This window comes from Triticum urartu, chromosome 3 (genome assembly GCF_003073215.2).
Source record: "Triticum urartu cultivar G1812 chromosome 3, Tu2.1, whole genome shotgun sequence".
In the NCBI taxonomy this organism is placed as follows: domain Eukaryota; kingdom Viridiplantae; phylum Streptophyta; class Magnoliopsida; order Poales; family Poaceae; genus Triticum; species Triticum urartu.
The window spans coordinates 582,845,785-582,864,036 of record NC_053024.1 but is presented as its reverse complement, the minus strand read 5'-3'; the positions used below and the strand labels follow the sequence as shown (position 1 = coordinate 582,864,036).

The window sequence follows — 18,252 nt, the reverse complement described above, 5'->3', positions numbered from 1 at the left end:
CGTGTCAACCCAACAGACACTTTCGGAGATGCCCGTAGTATACCTTTATAGTCACCCAGTTACGTTGTGACGTTTGGTATACCGAAAGCACTCCTACGGTATCCGGGAGTTACACGATCTCATGGTCTAAGGAAAAGATACTTGACATTGGAAAACTCTAGCAAACGAACTATACGATCTTGTGCTATGTTTAGGATTGGGTCTTGTCCATCACATCATTCTCCTAATGATGTGATCTCATTATCAATGACATCCAATGTCCATAGTCAGGAAACCATGACTATCTGTTGATCAACGAGCTAGTCAACTAGAGGCTTACTAGGGACATGTTGGTGTCTATTATTCACACATGTATTACGATTTCCGGATAACACAATTATAGCATGAATAAAGACAATTATCATAAATAAGGAAATATAATAATAATGCTTTTATTATTGCCTCTAGGGCATATTTCCAACAGTCTCCCACTTGCACTAGAGTCAATAATCTAGTTACATTGTGATGAATCGAACACCCATGGAATTCTGGTGTTGATCATGTTTTGCTCTAGGGAGAGGTTTAGTCAACGGATCTGCTACATTCAGGTCCATATGTACTTTACAAATATCTATGTCTCCATCTTGAACATTTTCACGAATGGAGTTGAAGCGACGCTTGATGTGCCTGGTCTTCTTGTGAAACCTGGGCTCCTTGGCAAGTGCAATAGCTCCAGTGTTGTCACAGAAGAGTTTGATTGGCCCCGACGCATTGGGTATGACTCCTAGGTCGGTGATGAACTCCTTCACCCAAATTGCTTCATGCGATGCCTCCAAGGCTGCCATGTACTCCGCTTCACATGTAGATCCCGCCACGACGCTCTGCTTGCAACTGCACCAACTTACTGCCCCACCATTCAAAATATACACGTATCCGGTTTGTGACTTAGAGTCATCCAGATCTGTGTCGAAGCTAGCGTCGACGTAACCTTTTACGACGAGCTCTTCGTCACCTCCATAAACGAGAAACATTTCCTTAGTCCTTTTCAGGTACTTCAGGATATTCTTGACCGCTGCCCAGTGTTCCTTGCCGGGATTACTTTGGTACCTTCCTAACAAACTTACGGCAAGGTTTACATCAGGTCTGGTACACAGCATGGCATACATAATAGACCCTATGGCTGAGGCAAAGGGGATGACACTCATCTCTTCTATATCTTCTGCCGTGGTCGGACATTGAGCTGGACTCAATTTCACACCTTGCAATACAGGCAAGAACCCCTTCTTAGACTGATCCATATTGAACTTCTTCAATATCTTGTCAAGGTATGTGCTTTGTGAAATACCTATGAGGCGTCTTGATCTATCTCTGTAGATCTTGATGCCTAATATATAAGCAGCTTCTCCAAGGTCCTTCATTGAAAAACTCTTATTCAAGTAGGCCTTAATGCTGTCCAAAAGTTCTATATCATTTCCCATCAAAAGTATGTCATCTACATATAATATGAGAAATGCTACAGAGCTCCCACTCACTTTCTTGTAAACGCAGGCTTCTCCATAAGTCTGCGTAAACCCAAACGCTTTGATCATCTCATCAAAGCGAATGTTCCAACTCCGAGATGCTTGCACCAGCCCATAAATCGAGCGTTGGAGCTTGCACACCTTGTCAGCATATTTAGGATCGACAAAACCTTCCGGCTGCATCATATACAATTCTTCCTTAAGGAAACCATTAAGGAATGCCGTTTTGACGTCCATTTGCCATATCTCATAATCGTAGAATGCGGCAATTGCTAACATGATTCGGACGGACTTTAGCTTCGCTACCGGTGAGAAAGTCTCATCGTAGTCAACCCCTTGAACTTGTCGATAACCCTTAGCGACAAGCCGAGCTTTATAGATGGTCACATTACCATCCGCGTCTGTCTTCTTCTTAAAAATCCATTTATTTTTTATGGCTCGCCGCTCTACGGGCAAGTCAGTCAAAGTCCATACTTCGTTTTCATACATGGATCCTATCTCGGATTTTATGGCTTCCAGCCATTTGTCGGAATCCGGGCCCGCCATCGCTTCTTCATAGTTCGAAGGTTCACCGTTGTCTAACAACATGATTTCCAAGACAGGGTTGCCGTACCAATCTGGTGCGGAACGTGTCCTTGTGGACCTTCGAATTTCAGTAGGAGCTTGATCAGAAGTATCCTGATCATCATCATTAACTTCCTCTCTAGTCGGTGCAGGCACCTCAGGAACATTTTCTTGAGTTGCGCCATTTTCCGGTTCAAGAGGTAATACTTCATCAAGTTCTACTTTCCTCCCACTTACTTCTTTCGAGAGAAACTCCTTCTCTAGAAAGGATCCATTCTTGGCAACAAAGATCTTGCCTTCGGATCTGAGGTAGAAGGTATACCCAATAGTTTCTTTAGGGTATCCTATGAAGACGCATTTTTCCGACTTGGGTTTGAGCTTTTCAGGTTGAAGTTTCTTGACATAAGCATCGCATCCCCAAACTTTTAGAAACGACAGCTTAGGTTTCTTCCCAAACCATAATTCATACGGTGTCGTCTCAACGGATTTCGACGGAGCCCTATTTAAAGTGAATGTGGCAGTCTCTAAAGCATAGCCCCAAAAAGATAGCGGTAAATCGGTAAGAGACATCATAGATCGCACCATATCTAATAAAGTGCGATTACGACGTTCGGACACACCATTACGTTGAGGTGTTCCAGGCGGCGTGAGTTGTGAAACTATTCCACATTTTCTTAAGTGTGTGCCAAACTCGTGACTCAAGTATTCTCCTCCACGATCTGATCGCAGGAACTTGATTTTCCTGTCACGTTGATTCTCAACCTCACTCTGAAATTCCTTGAACTTTTCAAAGGTCTCAGACTTGTGTTTCATTAAATAGATATACCCATATCTACTCAAGTCATCAGTGAGGGTGAGAACATAACGATAGCCATCGCGAGCCTCAACACTCATTGGACCGCACACATCAGTATGTATGATTTCCAATAAGTTGGTTGCTCGCTCCATTGTTCCTGAGAACGGAGTCTTGGTCATTTTACCCATGAGGCATGGTTCGCACGTGTCAAATGATTTGTAATCAAGAGACTCTAAAAGTCCATCAGCATGGAGCTTCTTCATGCGTTTGATACCTATGTGACCAAGGCGGCAGTGCCACAAGTATGTGGGACTATCATTATCAATCTTACATCTTTTGGTACTCACACTATGAACATGTGTAGCATTACGCTCGAGATTCATTAAGAATAAACCATTCACCATCGGAGCATGACCATAAAACATATCTCTCATATAAATAGAACAACCATTATTCTCGGATTTAAATGAGTAGCCATCTCGAATTAAACGAGATCCTGATACAATGTTCATGCTCAAAGCTGGCACTAAATAACAATTATTAAGGTTTAAAACTAATTCCGAAGGTAAATGTAGAGGTAGCGTGCCGACGGCGATCACATTGACCTTGGAACCATTCCCGACGCGCATCGTCACCTCGTCCTTCGCCAGTCTCCGCTTATTCCGCAGCTCCTGTTTTGAGTTACAAATGTGAGCAACCGCACCGGTATTAAATACCCAGGAGCTACTACGAGTACTGGTAAGGTACACATCAATTACATGTATATCACATATACCTTTCGTTTTGCCGGCCTTCTTGTCCGCTAAGTATTTGGGGCAGTTCCGCTTCTAGTGACCACTTTCCTTGCAATAAAAGCACTCAGTCTCGGGCTTGGGTCCATTCTTTGGCTTCTTCCCGGCAGCTTGCTTGCCGGGCGCGGCAAGTCCCTTGCCGTCCTTCTTGAAAGCTTTCTTTCCCTTGCCCTTCTTGAACTTAGTGGTTTTATTCACCATCAACACTTGATGTTCCTTTTTGACTTCTACCTCTGCTGATTTCAGCATTGCAAATACTTCAGGAATGGTCTTTTCCATCCCCTGCATATTGAAGTTCATCACAAAGCTCTTGTAGCTCGGTGGAAGCGACTGAAGAATTCTGTCAATGACCGCGTCATCCGGGAGATTAACTCCCAGCTGAGTCAAGCGATTATGCAACCTAGACATAGTGAGTATGTGCTCACTGACAGAACTGTTTTCCTCCATCTTACAGCTGAAGAACTTGTCGGAGACTTGATATCTCTCGACCCGGGCATGAGCTTGGAAAACCATTTTCAGCTCTTCAACATCTCATATGCTCCGTGTCTCTCAAAACGCTTTTGGAGCCCCGGCTCTAAGCTGTAAAGCATGCCGCACTGAACGAGGGAGTAGTCATCGGTACGTGCCTGCCAAGCGTTCATAACGTCTTGTTCTGCAGGGAGAACAGGTGCGTCACCTAGCGGTGCTTGTAGGACATAATCTTTCTTGGCAGCTATGAGGATGATCCTCAGGTTTCGGACCCAGTCCGTGTAGTTGCTGCCATCGTCTTTCAGCTTGGTTTTCTCTAGGAACGCGTTGAAGTTGAGGACTACGTTGGCCATTTGATCTATAGTACATATTGTAAAAAATTTAGACTAAATTCATGATAATTAAGTTCATCTAATCAAATTATTCAATGAACTCCCACTTAGATAGGGATCCCTTCAGTAATCTAAGTATAACATGATCCGAGTTAACTAGGCCGTGTCCGATCATCACGTGAGACGGACTAGTCAACATCGGTGAACATCTTCATGTTGATCGTATCTTCTATACGACTCATGCTCGACCTTTCGGTCTTCTGTGTTCCGAGGCCATGTCTGCACATGCTAGGCTCGTCAAGTCAACCTAAGTGTTTGCATGTGTAAATCTGTCTTACACCCGTTGTATGTGAACGTTGGAATCTAACACCCGATCATCACGTGGTGCTTCGAAACAACGAACTGTCGCAACGGTGCACAGTTAGGGGGAACACTTTCTTGAAATTATTATGAGGGATCATCTTATTTACTACCGTCGTTCTAAGTAAACAAGATGCAAAAACATGATAAACATCACATGCAATCAAATAATAATAGTGACATGATATGGCCAATATCACATAGCTCCTTTGATCTCCATCTTGGGGCTCCATGATCATCTTGTCACCGGCATGACACCATGATCTCCATCATCATGATCTCCATCATCGTGTCTCCATGAAGTTGCTCGGCAACTATTACTTCTACTACTACGGCTAACGCGTTTAGCAATAAAGTAAAGTAATTTACATGGCGTTTCTCAATGACACGCAGGTCATACAAAAAATAAAGACAACTCCTATGGCTCTTGTCGGTTGTCATACTCATCGACATGCAAGTCGTGATTCCTATTACAATAGCATGAACATCTCATACATCACATATATATCATTCATCATTCATCACAACTTTGGCCATATCACATCACAGAACACTTGCTGCAAAAACAAGTTAGACGTCCTCTAATTGTTGTTGCAAGTTTTACGTGGCTGCAATAGGGTTCTAGCAAGAACGTTTTCTTACCTACGTGAAAGCCACAACGTGATTTGTCAACTTCTATTTACCCTTCATAAGGACCCTTTTCATCGAATCCGCTCCAACTAAAGTGGGAGAGACAGACACCCGCCAGCCACCTTATGCAACTTGTGCATGTTAGTCGGTGGAACCGGTCTCACGTAAGCGTACGTGTAAGGTTGGTCCGCGCCGCTTCATCCCACAATACCGTTGAAGCAAGATAAGACTATTAGCGGCAAGAAAGTTGACAACATCAACGCCCACAACAAATTGTGTTCTACTCGTGCAAGAGAACTACGCATAGACCTAGCTCTGATCCCACTGTTGGGGAACGTTGCAGAAAGCAAAAAAATTCCTACGGTTTCACCAAGATCCATCTAGGAGTTCATCTAGCAACGAGTGATCGGATTGCATCTACATACCTTTGTAGATAACGCGTGGAAGCATTCAAAGAACGGGGATGAGGAAGGCATACTCGACGTGATCCAAATCACCGGAGATCCTAGCGCCGAACGGACGGCACCTCCGTGTTCAACACACGTACGGTCAGCATGACGTCTCCTCCTTCTTGATCCAACAAGGGGAAGGATAGGTTGAGGAAGATGGCTCCAGCAGCAGCATGACGGCGTGGTGGTGGTGGAGCTGCAGTACTCCGTCAGGGCTTCGCCAAGCTCTACGAAGGAGGAGGAGGTGTTGGAGAGGGAGAGGGAGGCGCCAGGGCTTTTTTGTGGCTGCCCTCCCTTCCCCCCACTATATATAGGGCCAAGGGAGAGGGGGGGGCGCAGCCTTGGCCCTTCCTCCAAGGAAGGGTGCGGCCAGGGAGGAGTCCATCCTCCCCAAGGCACCTAGGAGGTGCCTTCCCCTTTTAGGACTCTTCCTTTCCCTCATCTCTTGGCGCATGGGCCTCTTGGGGCTGGGGCCCTTGGCCCATATAGGCCAAGGCGCACACCCCTACAGCCCATGTTCCCCCCCCGGGGCAGGTGGACCCCCTTGGTGGACCCCCGGACCCCTTTCGGCACTCCCGGTACAATACCGATAATGCGCGAAACCTTTCCGGTGACCAAAACAAGACTTCCCATATATAATTCTTCACCTCCGGACCATTCCGGAACTCCTCGTGACGTCCGGGATCTCATCCGGGACTCCGAACAACATTCGGGTTACTGCATATACATATGCCTACAACCCTAGCGTCACCGAATCTTAAGTGTGTAGACCCTACGGGTTCGGGAGACATGTAGACATGACCGTGATCGCTCTCCGGTCAATAACCAACAGCGGGATCTGGATACCCATGTTGGCTCCCACATGCTCCTCGATGATCTCATTGGATGAACCACGATGTCGAGGATTCAAGCAACCCCGTATACAATTCCCTTCGTCAATCGGTATGTTACTTGCCCGAGATTCGATCGTCGGTATCCCAATACCTCGTTCAATCTCGTTACCGGCAAGTCACTTTACTCGTACCGTAATGCATGATCCCGTGACCAGACACTTGGTCACTTTGAGCTCATAATGATGATGCATTACCGAGTGGGCCCAGTGATACCTCTCCGTCATACGGAGTGACAAATCCCAGTCTTGAATCCGTGTCAACCCAACAGACACTTTCGGAGATGCCCGTAGTATACCTTTATAGTCACCCAGTTACGTTGTGACGTTTGGTATACCGAAAGCACTCCTACGGTATCCGGGAGTTACACGATCTCATGGTCTAAGGAAAAGATACTTGACATTGGAAAACTCTAGCAAACGAACTATACGATCTTGTGCTATGTTTAGGATTGGGTCTTGTCCATCACATCATTCTCCTAATGATGTGATCCCGTTATCAATGACATCCAATGTCCATAGTCAGGAAACCATGACTATCTGTTGATCAACGAGCTAGTCAACTAGAGGCTTACTAGGGACATGTTGGTGTCTATTATCCACACATGTATTACGATTTCCGGATAACACAATTATAGCATGAATAAAGACAATTATCATGAATAAGGAAATATAATAATAATGCTTTTATTATTGCCTCTAGGGCATATTTCCAACACAATGCAAGCTGCGGGGAAAGAAAAGTTGAGATGTGATATCTTCAGACCAAGAACTACAGTTACAGGTTCAGATTTGCTTCAAATCATTTAGGCGCAACCAAAAATACCGAGATTAAATGTTCGCTTCTAGCCCTTGATGAATCTCTGGATCTTCTCGTTGAAATCGAAGCCGGGGTTCCAGATCAGGGACCCATACCCGAAGACCCGCACCACCATCTTGTTGTTTGTTTCCCCTGCAGACAACAACAAACTGAGCGCACAAGAAGCCATTCCCCTTCCTCGAATAATAATGTCAACATCGCCCCCAAACCAAAAGCCCCAAAACAGTTCAAAAAAATCCCCCCAAAAAGGTACGGGTAGGGGTAGGTGGATTCGGTTACCTAGCACACCAGAAAGAATGCCGCTGGTGGGTCGGCGGCGCGCGGGGAGGAGCATGATGGGGATTTGGCTCCTCTTACCTCACCCGCGTCTCCTCTCCTTCGCCTGCAGTCTTCTCTCGTCGGATGAATAGATAGGGGTTTCTGGTCGGAGAGGGGGGAGAAGAAGACAGTGGCCTTCTCTCATCTCCTCCGCCATGGTATCCTCTCCCCGGTTCACGCCCACGCCCATCGGCTCCCTTCCCGCCGCTCTCCTTGATGCCCGCGCCCGGGACCCCGCGCATCAGCTATTCCCCAAGTGGATACAACAATAAGAAGCCAGGGGGTGAATCATTATCTTTTAGCATGGACACCATGATGTTTTAGCGTCTTGTCATTGCATTTAATAGGAAAGAACCTTCTTAGCAAAGGTGCATCACTATTACCTTCGGCGGAGCGAATATTGCCACTGAACAACACTCATGGTGCAAGATAGAAATATTATTAAACGGTAAGCTAGTTCAAGTGATCATGAATAGCAAGGGAAACGGCGTGTTTTATCACTGATATTATATAGTTGAAATCTCAGTGCACATCACATATATATTTTCTAGCAATACCAAGCTTGATCTCAAATAGAACATATCCACATTACCCTCAGGATAACTAAACAACAATACCTGACTGTGGGTCACCCAGTTGAATCCATCCATCTTGGCACCAAAATTGAAAGTTTCAGGTAGCTCCAGCTTGCCAAATAAAAACTGAATGATTATGATTTATGCACCTAGGTGATATCCCTCTGCAGATCATGATCGTTATACTGTACCTGTTGCCAACTTTGCTAGCCACATCATAGAAATTAACACCTAAAGGGTTGAAGCACAAAATATTCAGTACTTACTATGAGTAAAGGAAAATCATAAGAAATTATATCTATGGACTTGCAAAGACAATCAAGAGCAACGGCTGATGTGAAAGCTTACACTGGGTGTATATACGACTCATCTTTTTCCACCAAATTGTCAGTGATAGCACAAACATTTGTAATTTGGAACTAACTGGACAGAAAAATAGGATGCAAATTTATGTCCTCTTGCATGAAACATATTGTTACAGCTGCAAAAATCATGTCATGGAATAGAAGCTACCATTAATCATGTTAGTGCAAGAGGCCACAAACATGCTACCTAGATACACCCTTTGGATCACCCTGGTAGCAGCCAAGCCCTCTGCCATTCCGCCAGAAGGAGATGAGATTCTTATATCTTTTATGCTTCTGAAAAAATATATAAAAGGCCAACAGATCAAACCATCATATATATGACCATTTCAGTTTCAATAATTTATTGATTCTCTTAAAATTAAATGATGTCTCGTCATCTTGTGTTTGCTTAAATATATAATTAATAGCCAGGGATTAGAGGCGGGATGTATAAAAAAATTAAAGCTTGGCTCTTGCACAGTCATTACCAGTTGCATGGACAGCAGTGGACAGAAAGCTAGATAAGCAGGATGCCGCTTTGCAAGCTTACTCGTGCATCAATGAACCGTTGAAGAAGTGAAATCTATCCACATACCCAGGTCGCAAGCTTACTCGTGCATCAATGAACCATTGAAGAAGTGAAATCTATCCACATACCTAGGTCGCAAGCTTACTCCTGCATCAATGAACCGTTGAAGAAGTGAAAACTATCCACATACCCAGGTCGCTTTGCAAGCTTACTCGTGCATCAATAAACCGTTGAAGAAATGAAATATATACACATACCAAGGTCTATGACAGGAGCCTAGAGAGGCCATCTAGTACTGTCACCAAGGGGAGATCACTTCTTGTCGAGATCGATTGAGCCTCTTCTCGAGCTCCCGGGTCCCGATGTGTCCTGTCTTCCTCAATCTCACTGCACCATTTCTCTCCCCTTGCGGCATCCTCTCTGCTGCATAAATCATATATTGCATTTGCAGCAATATAAATGCCATTCTCAGTACTCCACGGCTTACAGTAGTAAAATATCTAGCTGATTCTCTATGGTTCATTTACTTGAGAACTGCTGACAGAATTGAATACTGGAGAGTAGCTAAAATCGAAAGAAGAGAAGGAACAAGGATGTACACGCCTGCTGGAAAGTACCTAAAACTGAAAGAAGAAAAGGAGCATGGATGTACGCACATGTTAGGCTCCCTCTTCCCCAAGCTCGCACCTGCACCTTCTTCTCTCTACCTCTCCTCCTCCCTGAATCTTCCTCTTTCTCTCTTTTCTACCAGGGAAAACTAAAGCCCCACCATGGCTTGGAGCTCTCCCTGCCAGCCATGGAGACCCGCCTCTACCTGCAAGGAATTCACGCCGGCGCACCAGATCACTCCGTCTCACGCGCCCGTCCGCCGTCGCTCAGGTCCGGGGAGCTCCTGCCTAGGTCGCTGGATCCCTCGATCCGGCCTTCATCGTCGTCACCGACGACCCCCGCCTGGATACCTCGCTCGGTGAGCCCCGCCTCGCCGCCCGCCTTCAGATCAACCAGATCCGTGGAGAAGGCCGAGGTGAGCTCCTCCATGGAACCGACAGCATCGGTTGTGGCCACGGCCAGATCCGTGGAGAACGACGACGGGAGGTCGGGGAGGAAGAAGAACGGTGACGGTGGAGGTCTCCCTTTGTCGATCTAGGAGGAGATCGATGGAGGTTGAGGGTTGGCGGCAGCGATGGAGAGGAGGGCGTCGGTGGTGGCCATGGCCGAATCACGGAGGAGGGGCGGCGATGGTGACGTCTTGTGGAGGAGGACGGAGAGGGCAACGGCGTCGTCGTGAGGTGGAGAGCCAGATCGGGGATTGGGGTGCGGCGGCGGGTGCAGCTGGAGGCGGGGAGACGAGGGGTAGCTAGGAGGCTGGAGGCGGGGAGGGACGGAGCCACGTTCGTGCGGGCAAGCGCATCGAGCGCATCGAGGGCACGAGGGATCGATCCCAGGGACGAAAAAAAAACAGAGGTGGGAGGATGACGAAAATAAACCAGCAAAAATAAACCGTCTCGGCTGAGCGGGAGGTGGGAGCAAGTACCAAAAAAGACCGGATGAGGTGGGACGAAAATAAAATCCGAAACGCGACCTATCAACTGAGACATTAGGAGTAGAGAAAAGCTAAAAAAAAAAGCTTGCAGGATAGATGCACCAAACATGCGAGGGAAATGGTCAAAAATCAACTCCCTAAACCTCACCTACCCAGAGCACCACCAGCGAATCCTGCGTTTTTTCTCTCCGCTCAACAAACACCCCGAAGACATTGCGGCCGCAGAAGCCTCGACGCAAGCGCACGCCTGCGCACCCGCCACACCCACCCTTCAAAGTTCAGACCACCCATTGCGCAGGAGCGCCATGAGATCAGACACTGCCTGCGGGCCGCGGTCCCCGACTCACCTAACGCCGTCACCACTCGTGGTTCTTTTGCACGTGCTCTGTTGGACAAAGTCAAACAATGTTTTACGTCCGTGCTGCTCTTTGTTATTTAATCGAATCGTTTCTTAAACATTGAATGATTATAACGTAGACATACACACTCACATCATCACACACGTGCACTCACACACTACCATTGAAGACCGGATCATATTTTTTTAACACAGTACAAACGCAAACGCTCATATTATTTTAAGATTTTATGACGAAACGTCTTTTTTCATTAAACGTGCATCGTCGAAAATTCTGAAATAAATTCACGATAAAAAATGAGAACCATGATTTAAACCCCGATGAGCTGAGTATATCACTGTCCTCCTAATCATCCAACCACGAGTTGGTTTGCGACCGAATCAAAGTTGCAGGGTATCGAGATTGATGAAGCCATCACATGCGTCTTACTAACGACGTTGTTGTTTCTTACCGAAAAATATTTTGTATTCCCTCCGTCCACAAATATAATATGTTTTAACCTTTTTTTAAAACAAATGTATATAGAAAAAATTAGGCCTTTTTTGGTTCATAGAATAGGATTATCATAAGAATAGGAATTTTGTAGGAAATGAGATGGCATGTATCCCAAATCCTATGAGTAGGAATAGGAAATGAGATGTCATTTGGTTGACACCAAAGGAATTTTTTCATTGAGTCTAGGCTCATTTTTATTTTTTTATGAAAAGTGAAGGATAGAAACCAATCCTATGTAGGAATAGGAATCTATTCCTATGAACCAAAGGGCTCTAAAGAAAAAAAATTTATAAGAATCCTATCCTCTAGAATTCTTATGAAATTCCTCCAAACCAAAGGAGGCCTTAGTGTGTTTGTTCGATCATTGCAGTTTGTATGTAGTCTATGCTGAAATATTTAAAACATCTCATATTTACATGTGAAGGGAGTATTAGTGAAACGCCAAAACATTGAACTAGGGCTTGATTCCTAGTGGGTTGAAAGTATCATTGCACTTCAACCATTCAATCACTTTGATTACCTATTGGTCTGTTTGTACATAATCGTGGTAGCTATTTTTCATATTTTTTAGGAAGTGTCGAACATATGTGCGTTATATAGTTCCACTTCCCCGCAAAAAAGAAAATGTTTTGACTACACCAATTATACGCACTACTCCTTCCGCACTAAATTAGACTTAGTACAAAGTTGTATTAAATCTGTGATAAAATTAATATGGATCGGCGGGAGTCGCACCTTTTCCCTTGTCAACACCGACCGGAGAAGGCAGAGGCGAAAGTGAGTAGGAGTGATCTCGACCAAGAAAGGACGGCCTCGCCTCTCCTCTCCTCTCCTCTCACCAAACTCACTCCGTCTGCCTCCCTACCTACCCGCCGCCGTCAACTCTAACGGCGGCCGGCTACTCCAACTCTGCCGCGCCCGTCCTTATTTAAGCGCACGGTGGCACGGTCATCCCCCAGGGACAAAACACAACAACCCAACCGCAACCGTTCCAGAGCGCCAACACACAACAGAGCGGCAGCAGTTCCCGGGCCGTTCCCGCCCCGGCCGGCGCCATGGACTTCGTCTTCGTGGAGAAGCTCCTCGTGGGCCTCCTCGCGGCCGTGGTGGGCGCCATCGTCGTGTCCAAGATCCGGGGCCGCAAGCTGCGGCTGCCGCCGGGCCCCTTCCCGGTGCCCATCTTCGGCAACTGGCTGCAGGTCGGCGACGACCTGAACCACCGCAACCTGGCGGCGATGGCGCGCAAGTTCGGCGAGGTCTTCCTCCTCCGCATGGGCCAGCGCAACCTGGTGGTGGTCTCCTCCCCGCCGCTGGCCCGCGAGGTGCTCCACACGCAGGGCGTGGAGTTCGGGTCCCGCACCCGCAACGTGGTGTTCGACATCTTCACCGGCGAGGGCCAGGACATGGTGTTCACCGTGTACGGCGACCACTGGCGCAAGATGCGGCGCATCATGACCGTGCCCTTCTTCACCAACAAGGTGGTGCAGCAGTACCGGCCCGGGTGGGAGGCCGAGGCGGCCTTCGTGGTGGACAACGTCCGCGCCGACCCCAGGGCCGCCACCGACGGCGTCGTGCTCCGCCGCCACCTGCAGCTCATGATGTACAACAACATGTACCGCATCATGTTCGACCGGCGGTTCGAGAGCATGGACGACCCGCTGTTCCTCCGCCTCCGGGCGCTCAACGGCGAGCGCAGCCGCCTCGCGCAGAGCTTCGAGTACAACTACGGCGACTTCATCCCCGTCCTCCGCCCCTTCCTCCGCGGCTACCTCCGGCTCTGCAAGGAGGTCAAGGAGACCCGCCTCAAGCTCTTCAAGGATTACTTCCTGGACGAGAGGAAGTAAGCTCTCCACTAGTCTTAATTAATTGAGACATCTTTCTTGATCCATGTCTTCCTAACTTTCCATGATTAGCTGGGCCATTTGGCTGAAAGCGAAAGGCCAACCATGAGAAATCATGGGGATGGCATGATAGATTTGCTGATATGTTGAGGCCCCTTGTGCGTGCCTGCTTGTGTGTGTGCAGGAAGCTGGTGAGCACCAAGGCCGTGGAAGACAACGGTGGGCTCAAGTGCGCCATTGATCACATCCTGGAGGCGGAGCAGAAGGGGGAGATCAACGAGGACAACGTCCTCTACATCATCGAGAACATCAACGTCGCAGGTACGCTTAAATTTCTCTTCATTTCTTTTATTTCTGGCAGAGATTGCGTTGCATTGGCATTTTCGTTTGTGAGATAGCAACACTGTACCATCGCGTCACATCTGTGGTTGGAGTATAGTGCTGTCCTAGAAGGTTGGTGAAGTGTCTGGTCCAGAAGCACCAGGACTATAGAGGCATTTGTCAGTTGTCACTGTACACCTGGTCAAAAATACTCGCCTAACCTCAATTCGGTGTTCCAAACTACACCGGCCTTTTTTTCTCCGGAACTTACTACACCAACCTAAATAGCACCGGCACCAAACCCTGTACTGTACCAGTCGCTTCTTCAGCAGTAGTGCCACCAATTATCTATCTATCGGGGAACAGCTAGCAGGCACCACTCTCCCAGAGTGGTCTTCGATTGGCCCTCGTGGATTTGGCCCCATCCCTTCCAGGGGGCCGCCCTCGTGGAGGACGGTCAGACCGACGGCAATGCACCACCATGTCCGTGAAACTATGTCGTGCTATGAGTGTTGAATTGATCGGCTGTTGAAAATGATCTCTGACGTGTTGCCTGTGAACCATGCAGCGATCGAGACGACGCTGTGGTCGATCGAGTGGGGGCTGGCGGAGCTGGTGAACCACCCGGAGATCCAGCAGAAGCTGCGGGACGAGATGGACGCGGTGCTGGGCGTCGGGCACCAGATCACGGAGCCGGACACGCACAAGCTCCCCTACCTGCAGGCGGTGATCAAGGAGACGCTGCGGCTGCGCATGGCCATCCCGCTGCTGGTGCCCCACATGAACCTCCACGACGCCAAGCTCGCCGGCTACAACATCCCCGCCGAGAGCAAGATCCTCGTCAACGCCTGGTTCCTCGCCAACAACCCCGAGCAGTGGAAGCGGCCCGACGAGTTCCGGCCGGAGCGCTTCCTGGAGGAGGAGAAGCACGTGGAGGCCAACGGCAACGACTTCAGGTACCTGCCCTTCGGCGTCGGCCGCCGGAGCTGCCCCGGCATCATCCTCGCGCTGCCCATCCTCGGCATCACCATCGGCCGCCTCGTCCAGAACTTCGTGCTCACGCCGCCGCCCGGCCAGGACAAGCTTGACACGACTGAGAAGGGTGGCCAGTTCAGCCTCCACATCCTCAAGCACTCCACCATCGTCGCCAAGCCCAGAGTGTTCTAAGCAGTCCCGTACCGGACGTACGTGCTCTGGAGTTTGGACTTCCAGCATTTTGGTTCGGTGTTGTACTTTCATGATTGTTCGCTCGTCCTAAGTATACTTGATTATAGTATCTGTCACAGAGTAGACGCACGTTTCGTTAATGTTATCCGCAAGGAACAGAGGAGCTGAAGAAATGTCGAACGGGGAGGAAAAGACTGGACGATTTCCATCAGATGTACTCCTGATGCTGCCATAAATTAAATCCTCAAAATATTGATGATTTTTTCACAAACGAAATGATCCTCCATTTGTTTCTTGTAAATTTGTGGACTCATTTTGTAACGACCACTTGTGTGGAAAACTCGCCATGGGAAGCAACGCCTTTCGTTTTCCTCAAAAATTCCATAGTACTGACTATTTCTGCATTGCAAATTGCTTTCGGTTCAAGCAAAGCTATTGAAGGCATAGGTTGCATTGGTTGTGATGCTTCAGTTTCCACTAACTCTACCTTTTTGCTTCTGCTTGTTCCCCAATTGGTTGTTGCACCAAACTTTTGGTGCTTAACCAAGCCAATCTGGTCTAGGATCGATAGGATATAAAGTCTGTCTATATAGACTAGGCGTCATGAAAAGTTAAGTGCCAAATCTACCATTCGGTTTTCTAAAATCAAACTGTCTAAAATAGATGAATTATGCTATCATTTTTTTAAAAGAATCACATTTCTTTTTTTTATCTCTACTCCTATAAAAAGCTGAGATGATGATGATAGTATGTCTGTCATCCTTCATTTACAACTGTTCGATTTGCATCCAACGCATCTAAGACAAACTATATCAGTTTTGCAAAAAGACCCCACACCCCACTCCTTCTTTATAGATAACCCCTTGCCTCTCAGCTCGTCTAGCCATCTCATGAAAAAATAAGAAGGATCTAGAGAGGTCGCTGCTCTGGTGTTGTCTGCCCTCAACGCCTCTCATGCCTTCTCTTAGGCCGCATTGCCGACCACCACCATGACTCCATCCTCCTCGCCATCTTCTTCGCCCCCTTTCAAGTCATCCTGAGTTACATTCATGGCGGTCTAGAAAAAATAAACAAATCTATACTTGAAAAATATTTTTAAAGATCATTTTTTTACAAAGCACAATAAGTGTTATTTCTTCATGAAGTTTTGATGCAGGTTGAACACTTGAACGCTTTTGTTTGCAAAAGATATTTTTTATCTATTTTCCCTGCATTTACTCTTGACCCGGATGCATGTGAGCTCTAGAGAAGAATGAATGTCTGAAGAAACCTATCAATATTTGTTAAACATGAGATGAACCGGATCAATGCATTTCGGTGTTACGTGCAATGCACGGGCATCTTACTAGTGGTATGAAAACATTACAATTTGTGTAGGAGTTCTTGTACGAAAAGAAAGAAGGTAGATTAACTATATGAAAATCATAACCATTCACTTAAACCCCCAAATATTTTAAAATGGCAATGCTTAACCCCTTAGTCTCTGCTTGGATTGGGTGCAAATTTTGTGTGCATCCAAGCAGTAGATATTTTAGCAGTAGTTTTCCTAAGAACATACAAATTTACAACTCCAGTCAATCACCCCAGTATTTGAAATCCTCTAGTTATTCAAATCCAATTATTCACCTTCTTTATGAGAATGATCTCATACGTCTACTTATAGTAAAAAGTGACAATTGTTGATGGTGGCGCGAGGGTTGTGTATTGACATGTGACTATTTATAGTATTGAAATGCTTGTGTGGTTATATGGTGCATATGCTCCAACAAAATCACCTACAAAATTTAAATAAACTACTAAAACTTGTCTTCAAAAAAGACAGAAGTAAACTTGCCTCACCGCTGTATAATAGTATAAAAATGTTAAGTACGTGTAGCATAAATTGCTGGTGTATCATCACGATCATCAAGAGCAAAAATAGTTGAAGAAAATATCTGTGGACTTCTCATTATCCTTTTTTTATAAATATTGTTTAGCATTGTCTCACTGGATTATATATGTTCTATATTATGGACTTTAGATGTCAAATCCTTACAAAAATGGTTGGATGGCACCTCTGTTTTTTCCTCAAACATTTGTGATAGGTGGAATAGATAATCCAATCTATTTAGTGCACCAAAAAATTCAGACATGGAAAGTTCATAACCACTGGACCCAATAATTCCATCGTTACTGGACAAGGTGCTCACGGTACCCATAATTGTTATACACGAATAGGAGATGTCCGAGACAAATGAAAAAAGAGAACCACCTCTTCATATTGTACTAAAATAGTTATGGACAATTTTATGCACTAAGTTTCAAATCCCGATGTTCATAGATAAAAGACATACACCCGACTTTATATTAATAAAGCCACCAGAAACCAAACAAAAGGTTCATACAACCCACATAAACAACCAGCTAGGCAAGTTAACGTAGTCAGTACAGAGGGGACAACCGCCAACGGGAGTTTAGGGCACAGAACAACTAACATATGAGACAACAAAAAAGAATAAGCAGAACACCGCGACCCTCCTAGGTATGTTGAGCTTGATCCCCACTCGAGATAGAGTTCGCCGTAGCCCTTATACGGCAGACCAGCAGCTCCGCGACATCCTTATCGCCCTCCTTAGTCAATGATTTCCACTGCCGCAAAAGAATTGACATTTTGAAAATGCAATTAGGCGACTTGACTGGAAAGCAGTGCTCAATGGTAAACTTGTTCATGATAGTCCATAGGACCGAACACATGGCCCCAAAACAAACCAAAACAGATGTTTATGCTGTCAAAGGCCTAAGATCATTGAACGATGAAGGGGCCCAATACACACCCACCCACGATGAGGTGCAACTCCAAAACAAGCTAGCCAGAGGGCAACGGAAAATAATATGATCAGAATCTTCACGAGCCCCACACAACGTACAAAACTCAGAGCCTGGCCCATTACGTACAAGGAGGGGAAGGAAGGAGGAAGGGGAGAGAACTATGTAGACATGACCGAGATACATCTCCGGTCAATAACCAATAGCGGAACATGGATGCTCATATTAGTTCCTACATATTCTACGAAGATCTTTATCGGTCAAACCGCATAACAACATATGTTGTTCCCTTTGTCATCGGTATGTTACTTGCCCGAGATTCGATCGTCGGTATCATCATACCTAGTTCAATCT

The 18,252-nt window shown here is 46.4% G+C and overlaps 1 protein-coding gene across 1 annotated transcript; it reads left to right on the top strand.

The window, feature by feature from the left end:
* The first annotated feature begins 12,703 nt into the window (after positions 1–12,703).
* LOC125545152 (trans-cinnamate 4-monooxygenase) lies at positions 12,704–15,364 on the top strand. Its single transcript, XM_048709031.1, has 3 exons — positions 12,704–13,604; positions 13,790–13,926; positions 14,495–15,364. The coding sequence occupies exons 1-3, from the start codon at positions 12,820–12,822 to the stop codon at positions 15,091–15,093; spliced, it is 1,521 nt and encodes a 506-aa protein (XP_048564988.1). The 5' UTR covers positions 12,704–12,819; the 3' UTR covers positions 15,094–15,364.
* Positions 15,365–18,252: the final 2,888 nt, after the last annotated feature.